At 43.4% G+C, this 23619-nt stretch overlaps 1 protein-coding gene across 3 annotated transcripts in view; it reads right to left on the bottom strand.

The window, feature by feature from the left end:
* Positions 1 to 23619, bottom strand: part of NFU1 (NFU1 iron-sulfur cluster scaffold) — a 63404-nt gene that overhangs the window by 39151 nt on the left and 634 nt on the right. For all 3 annotated transcript variants that reach the window (XM_075858530.1, XM_075858531.1, XM_075858532.1), the window contains exons 2-6: positions 15859 to 15965; positions 13910 to 14045; positions 11135 to 11201; positions 10939 to 11053; positions 4093 to 4156 (exon numbers count right to left, since the gene is read on the bottom strand). In XM_075858530.1, the coding sequence (XP_075714645.1) occupies positions 4093 to 4156; positions 10939 to 11053; positions 11135 to 11201; positions 13910 to 14045; positions 15859 to 15965 (489 nt within the window). The remainder of the gene's footprint in view (positions 1 to 4092; positions 4157 to 10938; positions 11054 to 11134; positions 11202 to 13909; positions 14046 to 15858; positions 15966 to 23619) is intronic.

The raw sequence follows: 23619 nt of genomic DNA, 5'->3' as shown, positions 1-23619 counted from the left end.
TCTTCCCAGTCTATATCCTGAATTGCAGCCCTCATCCTGGGGAAATTGGCCTTCTTAAAATTAAGTGTTTTTGCCCTCCCAGCCTGTGTTTGTTTTTTACAGTATAGGTAAAATGTAACTATATTGTGATCACTGTTACCGAGGTTTTCACTAACATTGACATTCTCAACAAGCTCTGCATTATTAGAAATGGCCAGATCCAACAGAGCTTCACCTCTAGTCGGGTCTTCCACAAACTCGCCCATAACATTTTCCTGCAACAGGTTGAGGAAATGTCTCCCCTTTGCAGTTGAAGCTGAATCATGACACCAATTAATATCCCGGAAATTAAAATCTCCCATTATCACTACAGTACCCGCCTGTGCAGCCCGCTCCATCTTTTTATATAGCTGACCTTCCATCTCCTCAGTTATATTGGGGGGTCCATAGATTACACCAAAAGTAATTTTTTCAGTGTTTACCTCCCTTTGTAATTCCACGCACAAGGTTTCAACCTCCTCACAGTCTTCACCCACTATTGTCTCTTTCACACTCACCTTCATATCCCTTCTCACATACAGACAAACACCACCGCCTTTCCTATTTGTCCTGTCTTTCCGAAACAGTGTAAAACCCTGTAGATTTACAGCCCAGTCATGAGAAGAGTCCAGCCATGTTTTAGCAACAGCAACTATATCTATATTTTCCTCCAGTACCAAGGCCTCCAGCTCCCCCATTTTGCTTGCTAGACTTCTGCCATTTGTGAACACACTTTAACTTGCCTTTAAATATTTCACTTTCAGAAATGTGACTATTTGACATTATTTGGGTATTTTTATTTGCATTGCTGTTTTGTAACAAAAGGATCTCCTTATCCTTTTGACTAGTCCTCTCCCCACTGTTTCTCCCCCACCAATATAGTCTGACCCCTCTCTAACATGACTACCCCTTTATTTTCTACATTGCCCTCCCTACTCAGCCATAGTTTAAATACCTCAACACCCCAGATAGAATTCTCTACCCCAGCACAGCAGACCCCCTTCAATTTAGGTGCAAATCATTTGCAGAATACAGTTTGTACCCCAATGAAAAGTCAGCCCAGTGCTCTAGGAACCCAAAGCCTTCTCCTCTACACCAAGACTTAAGCCAAGCATTTAACTCCCTGAGCTCCCGCTGTCTTTCCTGTGATATGTATGGCACAGGCAGTATTCCTGAGAATACAACCTTGGAGGTCCTTCCCTTCAGCTTGTAGCCTAGTTCTTTAAAATTATTCTTAAGGCTCCTCCACCTACCATTTATTCTGTCGTTGGTACCTACATGGACCACAACAGCTAGCTCATCATCAGCCCCTCCCAGTAATTTATCCACCCGTTCCACCACATGTCGAACCCTGGCACCAGGGAGATATCAAACCATTCGGTTGAGGCGGTCTTGGAGAGAAATTACTCTATCAGTCTTCCTGATTATAGAATCCCCTACAACTACCAATTGTCTTCTCTTACCTGCATTACCATCCCGCCGACTACTAGCTGGGCTGTTCTCCCGGCTGTTAGGGAGATCAGTATCCACTCCGGTTTAGTAACTCCACTTGTTATACAAACCACTTGATTTAGCAAGCCAAAACAGAGCAAGCTCTACAGAGGCCTGAGGGCTAATTTATACCACCTGAGAGCAGTTAACCCGTCCCCCTAGTCAGCTGCAGAGCAGGACAGAAGCTAAGAAGGAAAAAAGGGTTTTAAATTGTGTCAGTTGTGCAAACTTCTATTAGCAAGCACTCAATTCATAGATCAGACACAGTATCCCACACAAGAACGCAGCAAGTCAATCCAGTTTAGTAACTCCACTTGTTATGCAAACCACTTGATTTAGCAAGCCAAAACAGAGCTGTGGGCGATTAGATGTGTGACTGCTCATCTTCTCCTTCCGGTAGAACGCCCCTCTCTTCCTTAAATTTGATAATCAGAGAGCAGATCTCTCTTCTGAATCGTAATAGGGGTGATAACATGAAGAAAAGTTCCTGTGGGACACCCTTGGGGTCACTGGGAGGCTGTATAGGGGGAACATGACAGTAAAAGTAAAACTTTTCATCCTGCTCCCTGACATCAAACGTGTGCTGCACCCCCAAGTATTTCACCTAGAGCTGTTATCCTGGTATCATTTGAAAGCTAAGCTATTTTGGCTCAACCATGACATGACCTTGAATATTGTAATGAGTCTGCTCTATGCATGCCTTTGCTTCTAATCTATTCTGTATGGGCAGACATCTTTTCTGGGCGTTGTGGGATTTGGTGGTAGCAGCTCCTTGTTCTTTATTCATGTTGCAGCACATTTTTGTGCTCTATATACACCAACCCAAAAACATATCTACGTGTAGCTTGAAGCTCTTTGTTAAGTGCACCGACCTATGTTACACACTTCTTTCTATGTAGACTGGTAGCGCTACCACTTGTTGTACCTATATCCATTTGGATATGTATCCAAGTATACTATGGCTACTGTTTTAACACCATTTATAAATGACTAGATATGTATAAATAACTGGATCTGTTGCATCAGATTATTCTCTGCATACAAGTCTTCTGAATGTACATTTGAATGGCTTCTGTTTCATCTATTCATTTCTTTGTGGATGTTTATTGGGATATGTATTTGTCACTTCCATAATTTTGTTTTTGGCATGTTCCACAGGTCAAACCACACCTGATGGGAGTTAATTTATTTGAGTCTGGTTCTTTATGATACGTTGTGTCTTGGGACCAGATGTAGCGACATAGGAATTCAGGGATTAGTGGCTTAACTATTGACGGTCAGCATATGGTCATTGGGACCAATTTGAACATGCGCTACTTTTAAGTCTTTTGGTCCCGTGGGTTTCTGTGTGCAAAGACCCTACTCCTATGCGCATGCCCCGAATTATGATTTCGAGGCATGTGAAGTGGACATTTCCAGACTCAAAGTTGAATTGCCTGGCCGTGGTGACCATTAGTCTGGATGGACGGCATAAGGAGGTACCTTTGCAATTTGTACATGTGTTGTTCACCTGTTTCCTATTTTCTAAATGTCATTTATAAAAATAAATTACATAAAATATACATACATACATACATACATATATATATATATATATATATACACACACACATATACACACGCACACACATGCTCTTCACACCTGACGAAGCTGCAGCAGAAGGCAGCGATACCCATAATGGCAGACATATTGCTACAGCTATTTTGGGTCATGTATACCTTCATGCATACTTCATATTGATATAGAGAACGATACAACTTCTATGTATACAGGATGCAAATGAGGCTATACCACACAAGTGGGTGTCAACACCAGCGATTCTCCTGAGGTGGAGCCTTTGACGCTATCCTATCAGAATGAAGCGGCTTCATACAGTGTGAGAGACTGAGGCTAGAGGGATGGGGGATCACTTCAAAACAGCAATATCTTCGGCTTTGGACCACCTAGAACAGAAGTTCTGGTGACATATGAAAGAGGGGATTCTAATCTTTCATGGCACCAGTTCTAGCTGTGAAACAACCGGAGGTATCACATCAGTTGAGAACATAGTCGGGAGTGGAAGCTGTACACTATATGATCACACTGTGTTGCTGGGCAGGGAAGGAGGAGACTGATCCGGTACAAATGGTTTCCATTTATCTCTGTTGTGCAAGGGTTCCGTCGTTTAGACGGAATGGATAGCGCAGTCGACAATGGTATGGATTCCGTCAAAATGACAGAACCCCTGCACAACGGAGACAAATGGAAACCATTTGCACCGGATCAGTCACTATTGAAATAAATGGTGATGGAAACCTATGGTTTCCCTTTGTTTCAGTCAGGGTTCTGTTCTGACGGAATGCTCAGACGAAACGCCAGAAGAGAGCCCTGACGCAGATGTGAACGAAGCCTTAACGGACAGAAATTTTCTGCAGAGAATAATTTCCCTGTTGCACCAAATGTTTATGATGGACTGCAATTGAGTGACACAGAATATTCAACACAATTACCCAACAGCCACTATCTATGTGGTTATCATTACCATTTACAGTCGATTGTATCAATTTCCAGTGTACCTGTATAAATGCTGCTGTACTAGTTACCTGATTCTGGTATCCAGAAGTTCTTTGATCATGGCCACAACCTCGTCATCTTCTTCTGAAGCACCTTTTGCAGGAAAAACATGTAACAATTAGCCAAGAATATGTGAGATTCCATATAAACTGCCAATACAAGGAAATAATTTACGAGCAAGCAAAACATATTTAGTGGTTCTGAGCACGTACAGTTGCAAGAAAAAGTTAAGGCCCTATGACACGGCCAATGATTGGGCAAAGGAGTGTTCAAATTAATACTCCTTACCGATGATAGCCCTGTGTAAACAGGGCAACGATCAGCCGATGAACGAGCAAACGCTTGTTCACTGGCTGATCTGCTCATTTATGTAGCATTAAAAATCATTGTTCTTGGCAGCACATTTCCGTGTATAAACATCATTGCTCCTTATGAAAGAAGCAAACGAGCGCCGATTAACGATCGGTCTCGTTGATCGGCGCTCGTTTTCACAGCCCATATCGTGCCGTGTAATAGGACCGTAACCGAACCCTTCGGAAGTCTGCAGTGATTACTTATCAAATATAACAATTATAGACAAACACAATCAAACTAAACTAATAACAGTTGTACTAATCATGTACAGTTAGGTCCAGAATTATTTGGACAGTGACACAATCTTCATGATTTGGGCTCTGCATGCCACCACATTGGATTTGAAATGAAACAACGGAGATGCAATTGAAGTGTAGACTTTCAGGTTTAATTCAAGGGGTTGAACAAAAATATACTGTGAAACGTTTAGGAATTGCGACCATTTTTCTACACAGCCCCCTCATTTCAGGGGCTCAAATGTAATTGGACAAATTAACATTATCATAAATAAAATGTTTTTTTTTAATACTTTGTAGAGAATCCTCTGCAGGCAATGACTGCCTGAAGTCTGGAACCCATGGACATCACCAAACGCTGGGTTTCCTCCTTTGTGATGCTTTGCCCGGCCTTTACTGCAGCGTCTTCAGTTGTTGCTTGTTTGTGGGTCTTTCTGCCTTAAGTTTTGTCTTAAACAAGTGAAATGCATCTCGATCGGGTTGAGATCTGGTGATTGACTTGGCCTTTACAGAATATTCCACTTCTTTGCCTTAAAAAACTCCTGGCTTGCTTTCGCAGTATGTTTTGGGTCATTGTCCATCTGTACTGTGAAGCGACGTCCAATCAACCTTGCTGCATTTGGTTGAATCTGGGCAGAAACTATATCCCTGAACACTTCAGAATTCATCCGGCTGCTTCTGTCTTCAGTCACATCAATAAACACCAGTGACGCAGTGCCTTTGGCAGCCATGCATGCCCATGCCATCACACTGCCCCCCCCCCCATGTTTTACAGAGGTTGTGGTGTGCTTTGAATCATGAGCCGTTCCAAGCCTTCTCCATACTTTCTTCCTCCCATCATTCTGGTACAGGTTGATCTTAGTTTCATGCTGTTCCAGAACTGAGCTGGTTTCTTTAGATGTTGTTTGGCAAAGTCTAATCTGGCCTTTCTATTTTTGAGGCCGATTAATGGTTTGCACCTTGTGGTGATCCCTCTGTATTTGCTCTCATGAAGTCTTCTCTTTAGGGTAGACTTAGATACTGATACACCTACTTCCAGGAGTGTTCTTCACTTGGGTAGATGTTGTGAATGGGTTTTTCTTCACCATGGAAAGGATTATGCGAAAAAAACATTGTTATCTTCCGTGAACGTCCAGGCCTTTTGGAGTTCACGAGATCACCAGTGCGCTCTTTTTTTTCAAGAATGTACTAAACTGTTGATTTCGCCAATCCTAACATTTGTGCTCTCTCTCTGATGGATTTCTTCATATTTTTCAGCCTAACGATGGTCTGTTTCACTTGCATTGAGCTCCTTTGACCTTATGTTGTGGGTTCACAGCAACAGCTTCCAAATGCAAATGCCACACCTGGAAATCAGCTCCAGACCTTTTACCTGCTTAATTGATGATGGATTAACGAGGGAATAGCCCATTAACCCTTTCAGGACAAAGGGTCATCGATGCCTCAATGACGAGTCCCATTTTATGTGGTAATAACTCTGGAATGCTTTTGCTTTTCCAAGCGTTTCAGAGATTGTTTTCTCGTGACATATTGTACTTTATGTTTGTGGAAAAATTTGGTCAATAAATTCATAGCTTATTTGTGAAAAACACCAATGTAAAGAAAATGTGCAAAAATTATAATTTTTCTAATTTGAAATGTAATCTACTTGTAAAACAGATAGCAATACCACACAAAATTGTTGCTAATTAACATCCCCCCATAGGTCTACTTTATATTTGCATTGTTTTTTGAACATTATTTTATTTTTCTAGGACGTTACAAGGCTTAGAACTTTAGCAGCGATTTCTCACATTTTCAAGAAAATGTCAAAAGGCTATTTTGTCAAGGACCAGTTCAGTTCTGAAGTGGCTTTGAGGGCCTTATGCACTAGATAGACCCCATAAATCACCCCATTTTAAAAACTGCACCCCTCAAAGTATTCAAAACAGCATTCAGAAAGTTTATTAACCCTTTAGGCGTTTCACAGGAATTAAAGCAAATTAGAGGTGAAATTTAGAAATTTCATTTTTTTTGCCGAAATTTATTTGTAATACATTTTTTTCTGTAACACTGAAGGTTTTACCAGAGAAATGCAACTCAATATTTATTGCCCAGATTCTGCAGTTTTTAGAAAAATCCCACATGTGGCTCTAGCTTGATAATGGACTGAAGCACCGGCCTCAGAAGCAAAGGAGCACCTAAAGGATCCACAGCAGAGCTCAGAAGGGAAGGAGCGCCATTTGGCTTTTGTAGCGCAGATTTTGCTTGGTAATAGTTCTGTTTGGGGTTTTTCTGCTATTTCAGTTTAGAACGTGGTGGCATATGTAAGCTGGGCAGAGTACATCAGGGCATAATAAGAGGGTATAATAATGGGGTAAATAAATAATGCATAGATGTGTGGCCGGTGTCGCACTGATAAATGGTGCCCAATCTTATCCGCTTTTGGACACTGCACAATTTCTGTCGCTATATTCTGAGTGCCAGAACTTTTTTTTAATTTTCCTCCACCGGAGCCGTGCGAGGGCTTATTTGTTGCTTTACAATCTGTAGTTTTCATTGGTACCATTTTAGGTTACAGATTTTTTTATCACTTTTTATTCGATTTTTTGGCAAGCAAAGTGACAAAAAAAACATAAATTTTGACAATGTTTTTTGTCCTTTTTTTACAGTAATCACTGTGCGCTATAAATGACATTTTACTTTATTCTGCTGTTCGGTACGATTACGGCGATACCAGATGTATATAGTCTTTATGTTTTGTGGCGTTTGCGCAATAAAATCACTTTTCTATAAAATAATTTTTTGCGTCACCATATTCTGGGAGCCATAATTTTTTTATTTTTCAGTCAAAAAAGCTGTGTAACGGCTTGTTTTTTGCGGGACGGGTTGTAATTTTTATTGGTATTATTTTGGGGTACATGCAAATTTTTGATGACTTTTTATTCTATATTTTGGGAGGGGTGATGGCCAAAAAAATAGTGATGCAAGTATTGTTTTTTAATTATTTTTTTGCGGTGTTCACCGTACGGGAAAAATAATATTATAGTTTTATAGTTGGGGTCGTTACGAACGCGGTGATACCAAATATGTGTACTTTTTTAACGTTTTATTTTTTTCCTATAAACAACTTGTTTTTACACTTTTATAAAAACATTTTTATTAATTTTTTTTTACTTGAAGACCTGCAGCACTGATGGCTGCTATAATACATTACACTACCTAGTCACATTGGTGGCACTGGTCCTCATAGGCTTCCGTGAATGGCAGACCGGAGGCCGTTGTATGCTACAACAAACTTTCCCTGCGATCACGTAATCGGTACCTGAACCAAGCAGGTCCCGATCATGTCTCCTTGGACCAGAGGCAGGGGTTAACAGCGCAATCCGGGGGTCAGCGCTACTCTGAGACACCCAGATTTGCGCTTTTAACACCCACTGTGAATTCACGTCGGTGCTGCACAGAGCCAAGCAAGCGCCGACGTGAATTTACTGTGGGCGGTCAGGAAGCAGTTAATAACGGTGATCATATTCTCTGTAGCCGAACCAATCGGTTCGGCTGTCAGAGAACAGGTTGCTGGGGAGCCGCGGACACCGACACAGCCGGCGTCCGAGCGCTTTTCACAGCACTATGCCGGCTGGAACAGAGATCTGTATATTCATGCCCTGGCAGAACGGGGTATGTGCGAAAAAGGACGTGTATCTACAGATTGTCGGCATGAAAGGGTTAAATAGCTTTTGACATAATTGACCAATTACCTTTGGTTCCTTGAAAAAGAGGCAGCTACATATTAAAGAGATGTAATTCCTAAACCCTTCCTCAAATTAGGATGTGAATACCCTCAAATTAAAGCGGAGAGTCTGCACTTTAAGCCCATATTGATCATATAACTGTATATTCAATATATTTAGGTAAACTGCTAAAATGCCAAAACTTTCACTGTCCACTGTCACTGTCCAAATAATTCTGGACCTAACGAGCACATTGAGAATACATCCACAGTGCAGAGAGAAAAAGTAAGCAAACCTCTGTATTAATGACTTCTCCAAGAGTGTAATTGGCAAAAGATGCTTCAATTACAAAGATTAGACTGGAAGTGTGGGATTCACGGGTGCTTTGCTCATTAAAATAATTGGATTATTGTACTCACCGTAAAATCTCTCTCGTTGAATTCATTGGGGGACATAGCATCATGGGTATAAGTCCTTGCAAATAGGAGGTTTACACTAGGCACTAAAAGTCTCGGCTGTGCCCAAGCAGGCCATACCCTTCCCAGAGACCCTGGCTAAATCAGTTTGTACAAAAGCAGTAAAAAGAAAACCTCTGGGATCCTCCTGAGACAAAGACACGACACAAGGGATAGAGGAACAGACAACAAAACAGTGTCAAAGAGGAGTGACCCCTGGACAAAGCTGCACCTAATAAAAAAATGTGACCCCCCGCTAGGAAAAAAATAAATAAAAAAATGATCAGCCATAGGGAAATAATACTTTAACAAAATAGCAGCTGACTGTAGAATTAAGTCATATCGGTCTCCTGAGGATGTTAGGTTTAAACTGTGTAAGCCGGTGTGTGTAGGAAGGGTATGGTCTACATGGGTGAAGCCAAGACTTTTCCTACCTTGTGTCAGCCTCCTAGTAGCAAGGGCCTATACCCATGGCATAAGTCCCCTAATGAGCTTAAATATGCTCTGTCACCACATTAGAAGTGCCCCATCTCCTACATAATGTGATCGCCGCTGTCATGTAGATCACAGCAGTGGTTTTTATTTAGAAAAACTACCAAATTTGACGGAGTTATGACCTATTTTAGATTTATGCTAATTAGTTTCTTAATAGACAACTGGGCGTGTTTTTACTTTTTGACCAAGTGGGCGTTGTGGAGAGAAGTGTATGACGCCGACCAATCAGCGTCAGACACTTCTCTCCATTCATGTACTCTTTTTTTCTGAAAAAACATAGAAATGTTTAATTTTTACAATGAATAAAGGAGAAAAAGTGTCGATTGAGTGGTATGAGGGAGTATTTTTTGCGGGACGAGCTGTAGTTTTTATTGGCACATACAACTTTTTGATCACTTTTTATTACATTTTGTTTTAAAAGCTAAGGTGACCAAAAAACAGCGATTTTGCAGTTTTAAATGCTTTGTTTTTTACGGAGTTCACCGTGCGAGTTAAATAATGCTCTATTGTAATAGTTCAGACTTTTACGGATGCAGCTATACCAATTTTATTTTTTACATTACTTTAGAAGAAAAATGGGTAAGTGATTTTTTTTGGACCTTAAACATATTATATTTTTTTTTTTCCTAATAACAAATTCATTGACTTTTTTTTTTTTTACACATTGTATTAGTCCCCATAGGGGACTTGAACCAGCAATTATTAGATCGCTGGTGCAATAGATGAAAATACTAAAGTATTGCAGTATAATGTAATTTTTACAGGCTCCTGTAACAGCGCGATCGCTGTTCCTGTCCGTTAGTCCCGGGTGTCAGCTGTAATACACAGCTGACACCTGAAGCATATGGAGCGTGCTCCGCGCATGAGCCTGCTCCATATATAAGCCCCCCTTCACCACGACATGCTATTAAGTTGTGGTGCACGAAGGGGTTAAATGCGCAGCGGATGGTGCCAAGTGAAAATTACAATTTTCCACTGATATGCCATTTTAGTTCACAATATGTTGTGCCCAGTTTGTGCCACTGAAGACAAATACCTCGTACAATGTTGAGCGGGTTCTCCCAGGTATAAAATGTCATATATGTGGACGTAAACTGGTGCTTGGGCACGCTGTAGGGCTCAGAAGGGGAGTTGCCATTTGGCTTTCGGAGTGCAGATTTTGCTTGGTAATAGTTACGTTAGGGGTATTATTGGTATTTCTGTTTATAATGTGGGGGCATATGTAAGCTGTGCGGAGTACATCAGGGCATAATAAGAGGGTACCCTTTAACACGTGGCAGATTTGTTGCAGAAATCTTTGCGAGGGTTCATGAGATTAAACTGTACACAGATCATATAAAATAATGTAATCTGCAACTGGGAATGGCTGCTCTATTACGAGTACCAGTGAAGCCATTTTCAACACACTCCCTACCCCCCGCTGCGAATAGTCCAGAATGAATTAAGTATCACCAATGTGATGTGGCACCTCAAATATGAGGTATGGGTACCGCAGAGCAAGTGGAAAAATTATCTAACAATCATTAACCTATTTGCGGTCAGCTGCCAATTACATGACCAGGGGCTGACAGCACAAAAACAAAGGTATTTTGCAAATAAATACTTCTATCAATAATCCCTCCTACCAGTCTCACTGCGAGGAGCATCATCTGTTATTATAGGTAGCCCTGAAGAAAAGAAGTCCATGATGGTGGCATAGATGTCAGGCTTGATCAAGTTCCACTCTACATCTTCACTCTCCTAATAATGACACCAGTTCAATTTATTACTGACCAATTCATTCGTTCCCTTTGCACCTCACCCCCTTATTACGGACGTTACCTTTGTAACAGTAATGAAATCAGGGCCCAGGAAAATACTTTTAACTCCTTCAACTCTAAAGAGATGTCTGCAAATAAAAAACAAAAAAGATCATTAGCACAATATCAAACGTAAAGACTTTGCTAGAACGGCCACCCGTGAATAACATTTTTTTTTATCTCAATAGTTTGAAACTCTGTGCGGATTTCTTAACCGCTTCGGGACTGAGCCATTTTTTGATTTTTCATCTTTGTTTTTCACTCCGCGCCTTTCAAGAGCCATAACTTTTATTTTTCCGTCAATAGAGTGGTGTGAGGGCTTATTTAGCGCGGGAGGCCCCATTTAAAAGTACCATATAAGAGAACGGGAAATTGAAAAAAAAATCTTGGCGGGATAAAACTGGAAAAAAAACTGATTACTCCATTGTATATTGGGTTTAGTTTTTTACGACAGCTTTATTCTGCGGCTCAATACGATTTCAGGGATACCAAATTTATATTTTTTGGGTATTTTACAAAGAAAAACGTTAAAAATAAAAAATGTTAAACTGCATTCTGAAAGGCGAAACTTTTTTTTTTTTGTCGATTGAGCAGTGTGAGGGCTTATTTTTTGTGAGACGAGCTGTAGTTTTTATTGCTACTCCCAACTTTTTATAAAAAAAATTTGCACTGCTAAATTGACCAAAGAACAGCGATTCTGGCTTATCATTTCTTTAAATAATGGTATATTGTAATAGTTCGGACTTTTACGGACGCAGCAATACCAACTTTGTTTACGTTTTTATTTTTTACAATACTTTATAGGAAAAAAATAAGTGGAAAAAAGGGGAGGGGGGGTTTTGAACTTTTAATTTTTGTATTTTTTTTTCACTACTAAAATAACTTAGTTTTTTACACATTTTAGGGGACTTGAACCAGCGATCATTAGGCTTCTGCCACGGGCACGGCTTAAAAGTGGCCGAGCGAAGGCAGTCCTGGTGCCTTAGTTAGGCCTCTGGGCTGCCATGACAACCGTCGGCACCCCACGATCAAGTTGTGGGGCACCAATGAGCCGTCAGAGGGGCCCGTACCCTCTTTTTAATGCCTCAGATGCTGTGGTCACGATTGACTGCAGCATTTGAGGGGTTAAACAGCCAGGAACATTGTGACAACACAGCTGACACCAGCAGCTTATGCAGCACGCTCAGCGCGTGAGCCCACTCCATACATCCCTCCCCCTCGTACCATGACGTACTATTATTTCGTGGTGCGCGAAGGGGTTAATATATGTTTATAGCGGTTGGAGCTTTGTATTTTTTGATACAGAACGCCAAATCCTCTGCATAGACATAGATTCAAAACATAATATGCTGACTTCCTGCAGCCACCACTAGAGGGAGTTGGGAGTTTATGAGCTTACTGCATACTAGGGTTGTCACGTTACCAGAATTTGGACTTAGATACTGATACTTTGTGTAGTATTGCGATTCTAGATACCAAAACGATACTTTGAGAAGAATAATAAAAAAATTCTTCCATTTTCTGATGTGAGGCACAATTTTTACCTCCATGTGCCTCACATTAATAGTAATAAACCCCATCACGTTTCTCCGTCATAATGGACAACCTTGCGTTAATGTGTGAGGTACATGACGGGGTTAATTACTATGAGGCCCCCTGCACACGACCGTGCCCACGGGCACGGCCAGCCGCTGACAGACACCCTCATTTGCGGGCCATGCTCCCATATAAAGTAACGGAGCACAGTCCGTAAAAAGCAAAAAATAGGACATGTCCTATCTTTTCCTAGAGGGCGTCCGTCGGCCATAGAAATAAATGGGTCCGTAATTACGGTCCGTAAATACAGACCGTAATTATGGATGAACTATACAGCTATATATTGAACTTAAAATATGACAGTTTTTGACAGTATGCAGTGAGCTCCCTCTAGTGGTGGCTGTAGGCAGTCAGCATGTTATCTTTTTAATCTATGTCTATGCAGAGAATTGGGAGCTCTATAAGAAAACCAGGGCTCTGACCAGTATATAGATACATTAAGAAATGAATCAGCACAGGATATTGGACCTAAATGAACATGATGATAAAAAGTGGAGAACTCTCCAGGGAAAACAGATACAGTGTGGTCTAGATTTACTAAGACTGGCATTTCATACGCCATTCAGACTGAAGCCCGAAGAGTAAGATGCGACTAATTTATTAGGAGGTGCATGCCTCTTAAAAGGGTTATCCAGGATCTCAAAATTGATGGCCTATCCTTAGGATAGGCGATCAATATTAGATTGGTGGGGGTCTGATACTCGGCACCCCCACCGATCAGCTGTTTGAAGGGACCTCGGCGATCGTACGAGTGCTGCAGCCTTGTCGTTGTTTACCTCAGATTTTACTTTTGTAACAGCTGTGAAAGGTATTGCAGCACTGTCATCATTTGATAGCTACACGAAGACTCCTCCTATGTATATACAGCCACTTTGGCCTGTTGCACAGGGGTCGAAGAAGCCTTGTTCTCCCAATAGTTATGAGTTCCAGACATTTGTGGCATATAGCGTGGAATACCCTTTGATCAATCATTGAATGAGAAATAATGCATGTACCACAATACACTGGAAGAATATATGTAGCAACTTTGCACATAGAGAATCATTCCTACTTTTGGAAAGATCTTGCAACGTTTTTCCCTTTAATGATCAGCGTCCAAATATAATGGAATGCTTGTTGGATTAAGAAGCGAGTCGAGGGCCGGCTTCTGAACTACTATGCAGTTTTAGATGAACAGGCAAAATGCTTCAGTGTCCATTACCTGGCTAAAGGGGAGCAGAATGCAGCAGCAGGGTTTGGGAAATCCATGGTCCTTGCTTCCAAAACTGCTCTTCCTGGGATGAACTTGATGCTGTTGGGGTTTGGGGTATCCTGTGTCTGGATGAACATACATCGCGCTAGGGGAAGGAATGGAACAGCTGGAAATATGACATTCGATGGCAGTTTACCTCTATACAAATACTTACACAGTCAATGGTGGAAATATAGCTGTAGTCAAAGTGATTGGTTAGATTATTAAACCAGGAACCCTACTAAATACTATAATAAAGTCACTGCCATTAGATATTGTGTGCAGGAGAACAGATACTTATGCAATAAGCTGATAGGAGGCACAGGGATCAGCCAACTACAATAAACCTAAACCAGACCTTTCTGTAAGGAGGCCAAAGAATAATCATCTTTGATAAGGGATCAATTTATAATAGACCAGAACGGACTTTTATAATAGACAATTTATAATAGATCAGAATTAAATAATTTAGTATGTAAAAACAGGAACTGGGCAAACTGGATGGTAACACTGCAACAGAAGCAGATGTGAATCATTATATTCTCTGTGCAGTGCTGTAGGATGTTTTATTGGGAAATTTATGTGAAAAACCTTTTTCTCAATAACTTACTTCTATGCTGATGTCTCGTTATGATTTGTCTGGTGCAGCGTGAGACCATGTATGGATCCAAATGACCAAATACAACAATACCTACTATTACTCACCTCGCCCGGCTCCAGCAACGAGCGGCTACTGCCAACGAGAGCGTCCGGTTGCTAGGCAACCGGACGCCTCCCCCTCCGCTGGTCCCCTCTTCACCACAGCCGGCAGCATCAGGTTGCCAGGGGAACTGACACCCACTGATGACTTCAGGCTTGGTGGCCTATTTAAACGGGAATCAGCTGAAATGCCTTACCAGCAGATCGATATGCAATAAGGAACCTACGCACGGCCAGAAACATTTTTCAATGCATTATTCTTAAAAGCGGTTATGTGCTACAGAATAAAACATTCATCTGGTGGTGCCTTGGACTATTTTTGGCATATTGAACTTCAATGGTGGATCAACGTGGAAACCACCCCCAGGTTAGCACACCTCAACCTTACCTGGTGCACACGATACCCATTTGGTTACACCATTTGCCTGCAGATAAAAGTACATCCTATGCTTGGGTATGGTTTCTATTACTATTTGACTCTGATCCGGACCTTGTTTCTGGTTACGCTTCTGTCTCGCCATTTGTATTCCTCGCTTGGTTCCTGTGGTTCTACTCCAGGCAGACTCCTAGCCAGACTCCCAACTTCTGTTCTGTCTCATCATCCGGTTGCTACTACCTGACTACTAATCCGTTGACTACCTCCCTAGCTCCATTCCTGACTCAGCTACAGCACGCCTCTCGCCAATCAGTGACTATTCTGGCGACTGCAATCTGGGAATCCGAATGGGAAAGTCCATACCTCCTTGCCTGGGTTAAGGGTGAAGAGTGGCGAGTTTCCTTAGACTCCGCATTCCAGTGCCAAACCGATTGCAGCTTAGAGGATCCCCTTCTCTGGTGAGAAACGCAACACCTACATCCTACTTATTTTAATAGTGCCAGTTATAGGTCTATATGTGGGGACATCAATGTATTTGGTGATTTGAATCCACACTAAGTCCCCATGAGATCACTGCACCTTTTTAGCAGCCATTAACAGATTTCACAGGAGTTTTTACCCAGCTGTCCAAGAGCCCTGAATTATAAATACGCTTACTTCTGCTGTGATATATCCTCCACTCCTGTACCGCTGCATAACAGTATAGGCCCTGACCACACAGTGACCCACCTACTGATCGAAGTCGCCACAGATACAATATTGCGGGCAGAACGAGACCTACTGCTAATTGTCCGCTGCACCATGTCCATCAGATGCCTGTGTAAATAAAGAATACATATAATACCTGGATTCTTAATAATTCTGAGTGACTGCTGAGGTTTTCTTGCAGCAAATGGATAAAGTGTCTGTGCAGCTGTGGAATAAAATGGAGTACTTGTATGACGATAAAACCTGAAATATGAGAAAAGCAGGTTTTAATGCCAACAACTTTATAGAAATATTATATAAAACTATAAAAACAATAACCAGGATATAGATTTGAAAGACAATGAGTTATGAGGCAAGGTAATTTAAATAGCCAGTAAACTGGCTTAAACCTCGGTCTAGCTCATGGCGTTTAAATGAGTCCCTTCTGACGAATCCCCAAATATTTCATGAACTTGCATCCGAAATTGAACACTATTTCCAAGTTAATTGTGCAACTGACCCAGCTATTAATTGGGAAGCCCATAAAGCTACCCTTAGAGGGAAACTTTTTCAGATCGCTTCACGTTTGAAGAGGGCGAAAGAACAACACCTTAAATATAAGGAAGTGACCTATTTAGCTTTAGTTAGACAACAAAAGGCAGATAATACCCTTGACTTACGGTCCAAACTTGAGGATGCCAGTACGGAGCTGAACTTGTGCCTTACAACTACCGCAGAGCGTCACATTCGTTGTAAAAAATATAAATATTTTGCTCGAAGTGACAAACCCGGAAACTTGCTCTGTTGACCAAATAACTTTATGGCTCCTAAATTACGATTAGCAAAAGACAATCTCACACAACACCCTAAAGAGGTTCTCAACAGCTTCTTTGCATTTTACTCCTCTCTTTATAAATCCCCTCCCCATTTAGATAAAGTGAAAGCCGAAGCATTATTTCGGGATATCTCCTTGCCTGTATTGAAGGAACCTCACAGGGATACTATGGAGGCCCCTATATCGATTCAGGAAGTTAGGGATGCGATTAAATCCCCCAAAATCAGCTAAATCTCCAGGACCAGATGGGTTCTCTAAACTTTACTATAAAAATTTTGCAGATGTTTTGGCCGCTCACTTAGTCACCCTTCTTAATGGTTTGAGAGATGGGGGCTCTCCTGGACATGAAGCCCTCAAGGCATACATTTCGGTGATCCCCAAACCAGGTAAGGACCCCTCTTCCGGTCAAAATTATCGGCCGAGATCATTGATTAACGTTGACATGAAAATACTCACTAAAGTTTTGGCCACCCGACTGAATGCCTTTCTAGAACAATACATTCACCCTGATCAGGTGCGTTTCGTACCAAATCAGACAAGCAGCTGACCAGACTAGAAGGATCATTGATCTTATCTCCCTTGTTCGTTCTCATTGGCATGGATCGCAGAGGTCGGGAGCATTGTGCCTGTCGCTAGAGCTGATTAAGGCCTTCTATTTCCTGACCTGGGACTACTTATTCTTTGTATTACGGAAATGGGGGTTTGGTGATAAATGTATTACTCTTTTGAGTAGCCTTTACTCGACTCCATCTGCCTAGGTAATGATTAAGGGTTTTTTCTCAGACCGTATGCCCATAGACCCGGGAACGAGACAGGGGTGCCCTCTCTCCCCAAACCTTTTTGTTTTGGTGATCGAGCCCCTGGCCCACCAGATCAGGCTGAAGACATTAAGGGAATTGAAGTTAGGGGTCAGACACATAAATGCGTGCTAAATCCGGATGATATCTTATTGGTATGGTCGTCCCTCTCTGACGTCCCTCCCGAAACTTTATCACGTTCTAGACCAATTTTCCTACATTTCCGGACTGAAGGTCAATCATGACAAGTCTGAGGTTTTGAACATCAGCATTCTGCATTCCATGGCCAAGCTTATACAACTGAACTTTGAGCTGAGCTGGAGGGAAGACAAAATCTTTATCACGCAGACTTCCTCCCTCTCAAACAAAAATTAAAAACAGACCTATTGCATTGGATTTCTATGCCTCTTTCCTGGTTTGGCAGGATAGCAGCTGTTAAGAGGACGGTTCTCTTCAGAATCTTATATTTTTTCCACACTTTACCAATAGATGTCCCTGCCCCCTTATTAAAAGATCTCCAAAGGCTTATATTGTCTTTCGTTTGGGGTCCTAAACGTTGTAGAGTCCCACAAACTACTCCATACACTCCTAAAGCCTCTGGGAGTTTGGGTTTACCGAACCTCACTAAATATTATTATGCTGCTCGCTCCACACCCTTAGGCCTCATTCACACGACAGGGTCCGAGTGTCGGCCGGGAAAATCGGCAGTTTTTGGCCGATTTTCCCGGCCAGTTTGCATCCGATTTGCATCCGTTCCGGGCCGAGTTGCCGTTTTTACCGGCCGATTTGGACCCGATTTGCATCCGTTTTTTTTCCCTGTCCGTTTTAAAATCGGATGAATTTCATTTAAATTTGTTGCCACACACAGCCCTTTGTAGATAATGCCACAGCCCCCCTGGTAGGTAATGCCACCCAGCCCCCTGTAGGGGATGCCACCCAGCCCCCTGTAGGTAATGCCACCCAGCCCCCTGCAGGTGATGCCACCCAGCCCCCTGTAGGTGATGCCACACAGCCCCCTGTAGGTGATGCCACACAGCCCCCTGTAGGTGATGCCACCCAGCCCCCTGTAGGTGATGCCACCCAGTCCCCTGTAGGTAATGCCACCCAGCCCCCTGCAGGTGATGCCACCCAGCCCCCTGTAGGTGATGCCACACAGCCCCCTGTAGGTGATGCCACCCAGCCCCCTGTAGGTGATGCCACCCAGCCCCCTGTAGGCGATGCCACCCACCAGCCCCCTGTAGGCGATGCCACCCACCAGCCCCCTGTAGGCGATACCACCCACCAGCCCCCTGTAGGCGATGCCACCCACCCTGCCCCCTGTAGGCGATGCCACCCACCCTGCCCCCTGTAGGCGATGCCACTTACCCTGCCCCCTGTAGGTGATGCCACCCACCCTGCCCCCTGTAGGTGATGCCACCCACCCTGCCCCCTGTAGGTGATACCACCCTGCCCCCTGTAGGTGATTTCACCCTGCCCCCTGTAGGTGATTTCACCCTGCCCCCTGTAGGTGATGCCACCCTGCCCCCTGTAGGTGATGCCACCAAGTCCCCTGTAGGTGATCCCACACAGCCCCCTGTAGGTTGCACCCATCCCCCCCCCCTTCCAGGAGATGTCACTGACTTCAATGTCCATATATGGACAGTGTAGTCACTGACTTCTCCTGAAGAGGAATTCCCTGCCACAGGTCGGGAATTCGCTTCAGAAGTGAGTGACGTCACTGTGTCCATATATGGACAGTGTAGTCACTCACTTCTCCTGTAGCGGAATCCCCGGCCATAGAGTCGGGGATTCCGCTGCAGAAGTACGTGACTTTGCTGTGTCCATATATGGACAGTGTAGTCATGCACTTCTCCTGTAGCGGCATCCCCGGCCATAGAGTCGGGGACTTCGCTGTGTCCATATATGGACAGTGTAGTCACTCACTTCTCCTGTAGCGGCATCCCCGGCCATAGAGTCGGGGATTCCGCTGCAGAAGTGCGTGACTTCGCGGTGTCCATATATGGACAGTGTAGTCACTCACTTCGCCTGTACCGGCATCCCCGGCCATAGAGTCGGGGATTCCGCTGCAGAAGTGCGTGACTTCGCTGTGTCCATATATGGACAGTGTAGTCACGCACTTCTCCTGTAGCGGCATCCCCGACCATAGAGTCGGGGATTCCGCTGCAGAGGTGAGTGACTTCGCTGTGTCCATATCTGGACAGTGTAGTCACGCACTTATCCTGTAGCGGAATCCCCAATCCCCGGCCGGGGATTGGGGATTCCGACTCCTACAGCGAGCAATAAAAGACCCTCCTCCTCCTCCTCACATGCACTCTGCACTCTGAGGAGGAGAGAGAGTGCGCGAGCGACGGTGGACCCGGCCATCACTCGGGACACATTCCGGTGATGGCCGGGTATTACCCGGCCCCATAGACTTCTATGGGAGCCGGGCGGCCGGGCACCCGGCCGAAAATAGAGCATGTCCTATTTTTTGACGGCCGGTTTTCCCGCCCGTCAAAAAATCGGTCGTGTGAATAGCCCCATTAGGGGTCTATTATTCCTAATGCAGCCGGGTGCCGGCCGATTTATGAACGGCCGGCACCCGGCCGGGAAACCCTGTCGTGTGAATCCCGCCTTAGTCTCACTCCATAGTAGCAGTAATCAGACACGTTGGATTTCTATTGAACAGGCAGCTAAACCTGAGGTTCCTATAGACTAGTTGTTATGGTTGAAGCCCAAACACAGACCACCTGTATTGTGTCCACTCTTCTCTTTTTCCTTGGCGCTGTGGGATAGGCTGGGTCACAGGTTTCGGCTCTGTTCTGTACATGTACCTGCAGCTAGATTGTTTGCTAACCCTATTTTTGCTCTTGGTATGCAACTGTCAGCATTTCAATGGTGGCTGGATGAGGGTTTGTATCGAATTGGACACATTTTTGATAGATTAGGCATAAAACCCTGCCATTTTTATCAGTCTATCCACCTAATGCCGGACTCCGAAATTTTTCGCTATCACCAGATTGACCATTTTATATCCTCATTTAGACCTGCTTCGGTTCTGCAAAGTACGTCTCTGTTTCAACAAATATGCTTGAATAACTCTAAGGGTATGTGCACACGATGAGAGGCTTTTACGTCTGAAAAGACAGACTGTTTTCAGGAGAAAACAGCTGCGTCGTTTCAGACGTAAATGCTGCTCCTCGTATTATGCGAGGCGTCTTTGACGCCTGTAATCTTGAGCTGCTCTTCATTGACTTCAATGAAGAATGGCTCAAATTACGTTGCAAAGAAGTGTCCTGCACTTCTTTGCCGAGGCAGTCAATTTACGCGTCGTAGTTTGATAGCTGTCAAACGACGACGCGTAAATTACAGGTCGTCTGCACAGTACGTCGGCAAACCCATTCAAATGAATGGGCAGATGTTTGCCGACGTATTGTAGCCCTATTTTCAGACGTAAAACGAGGCATAATACGCCTCGTTTACGTCTGAAAATAGGTCGTGTGAACCGAGCCTAAGGGTCATCACCTCCCATCTCATATTTACTCATATTTGGTTTCTCCATCAGATAAACTATCATACATGTCTATGTGGGAGAGAGACTTACACACATCCTTTACTGTAAGGGAATGGCAGGATATGGTAGAACGCACTGCGAAAATTTCTATTAACGCTTCGCTGGTTAAAGCCAATTATAAAGTATTTCTACGATAGTACTTCGTTCCCTCCAGACTGGCCAAGATGTTCCCTTCTTCCTCATCATTGTGCTTCAGACACTGTGGATGTGTGGGAGATTCTTTGCATATATGGTGGGGTTGCCCGAAGGTTCGCCAATTTTGGCGGAGAGTCTTTAATATGTTATATTCCACAACTCAGATTAATTTGACTTTGTCAAAAACGGCAAAATCGATCAAAAAGTTGTATGTGCCAATAAAAACTACAGCTCGTCCCGCAAAAAATAATCCCTCATACCACTCAATCGACACTTTTTCTCCTTTATTCATTGTAAAAATTAAACATTTCTATGTTTTTTCAGAAAAAAAGAGTACGTGAATGGAGAGAAGTGTCTGACGCTGATTGGTCAGCGTCATACACTTCTCTTTACAACGCCCACTTGGTCAAAAAGTAAAACACGCCCAGTTGTCTATTAAGAAACTCATTAGCATAAAGATAAAATAGGTCATAACTCCGTCAAAAATGATCATTTTTTCTAAATAAAAAAACCCTGCTGTAAGCTACATTACAGCGCCGATCACATCATGTACAAGATAGGCCACTTATAATGTGGTAACAGAGCCGCTTTAAATTTCAGCCGCGTTCACATGGTCCTAGAATGGAGGCTTTCAGGTAAGCTGTAATGCGTCGTCAAAGCCCTATGTAGCATGGAGCTTCTTCTCCCTCGCTGTGTGTCGGCATATGACGTGATGAAAGGCAGGCTATGTGGCGCAGTTCATTAGTTAAGACCCCTTCTTCGTCACGGCTGTCTCCATCCACCGCAGAGCGTAAGGGGAGGCTTCGCTAATGAACTGAACCGGCCTCTCCACCGCGTCACGTTCCGACACACAGAGAGGGGGAAGAAGCTCCCTACTACAGCTTACCTGAAAGCCTTCGAACTTCAGGAACCAAGAGACCGCGTCTGCAATAGTGTGATCGGTGCACTTTTTCAAATAACAGTATATTAGTAAGGCCCCATGCACACAAACTTATTTTTTTCCTCCGGGGCGTAAATACGGGTCCATTGTCAAACGTATTCAACCCGTATTTACGGACCCATTTTCTCTGCACTAATCGGCAGCCCCTTCTCTATATCAGGAGAGAGAGAAGGGGCAGAGTTTCCGCAGCGTTTGAAAGTAAAAAAAAGTTCATAGTACCCCGGCCGTTGTCTTGGTGACGCGTCCCTCTTTTGACATCCAGTCCAACCCCCCTGGATGACGCTGCAGTCCATGTGACCGTTGCAGCCTGTGATTGGCTGCAGCGGTCACATGGGATGAAACATCATCCCTGGAGGCCGGACTGGAGGAAGAAGAAGAAGAAAAAGAAGAGTTCTGGGTAAGTTAACTTTTAATACTATTAACTCCAGCGGTAGTCACTGTCCCAGGTGCTGAAAGAGTTACTGCCGATCAGTTAACTCTTTCAGCACCCTGGACAGTGACTATCCCCTGACGACGCCTAGCAACGCTCCCGTAATTACGGGTGATCACACGTAGCCACCCGTAATTACGGGAGCCCCATAGATTTCCATAAGGCTTGCCCGTGCCGTTATTACGACCTGAAATAGGACATGTTCTATATTTTTCAACGGCACGGGCACCTTCCCGTAAGTAAACCGGAAGGTACCCGTGGCCAATAGAAGTCTATGGACCCGTAATTACGGCTCATAATTATGGGCGTTTTTACGTTCGTGTGCATGGGGCCTGAGTTGTTTTATTTCACATTTTGACATCAATTAATAGTTTCTTGTTTTAGGACAACCCTGGTTGGGGGGAGAATAGAGTTGTTTAGTATATAGGCCATCTTTATTCTTTTTAAAAGGCGTTATCACATAACAGACATTGGTGGTATATCACAAGAGTATGCCACCAACGTCTGATTGCCAGTGGGCCGACCACTGTGACCCACAGCGATCACCAGAACTAAGTGGCAGCTGCGCTATGGATGCGCCGTGCCACTTAATCTCCTATCAACTCTACCTGGCTTTCTCTGGACGGCCGCATGAATGACCATTCACTATAATGGGTGTTAATGCGGCCAGCCAGAAGAAAACCAATGGGAGATAAAGTGGCATCACCTATGGTCTCACCTATGGTCTTTTAACCTGTGGTCCAATGTTAAATATGCCACTTGTGACCAATTTGCGGTAAAATAACATGCTGGCATGTTTTTCAGAATCCTACTGAAATAAATACGCGCACACGGCCAATCTGAGTGTGGAGGTTTATGGAGAAGTTAGGAACGTTCAGCTGACACGTCTATGGGCAGTTTTAGCAGGAGGTTTCTGGTACGTAAGCAAGAAGTAGGGGGCAAATGGAAGCCGTCTTATGTTTTATGAGACATCAACAGCCTTTCAATGATATACCAAGAATTTTGATGCAAACTTTGTTGGAGAAGTGACAGCGCCATTAGATCTGTCATTTTCTTCTATAGTCTCCAAGTATCAGCTTGGATGATTTATCAGTAATACATTTTCATGACCTATTAATTCTGCAAAGTTAATTCCTCATCCTGCGGATAGAGGTGACCAATGTGTGAGGGTCATGGGTAGCCACCTCTCCTCTGGGTGCAGATTTTTGGAATTTTTCTGCTGCCATCT

The sequence above is a fragment of the Rhinoderma darwinii genome, chromosome 3 (assembly GCF_050947455.1).
Source record: "Rhinoderma darwinii isolate aRhiDar2 chromosome 3, aRhiDar2.hap1, whole genome shotgun sequence".
Lineage (NCBI taxonomy): Eukaryota > Metazoa > Chordata > Amphibia > Anura > Rhinodermatidae > Rhinoderma > Rhinoderma darwinii.
This window is presented reverse-complemented; position numbering and strand designations above follow the sequence as displayed.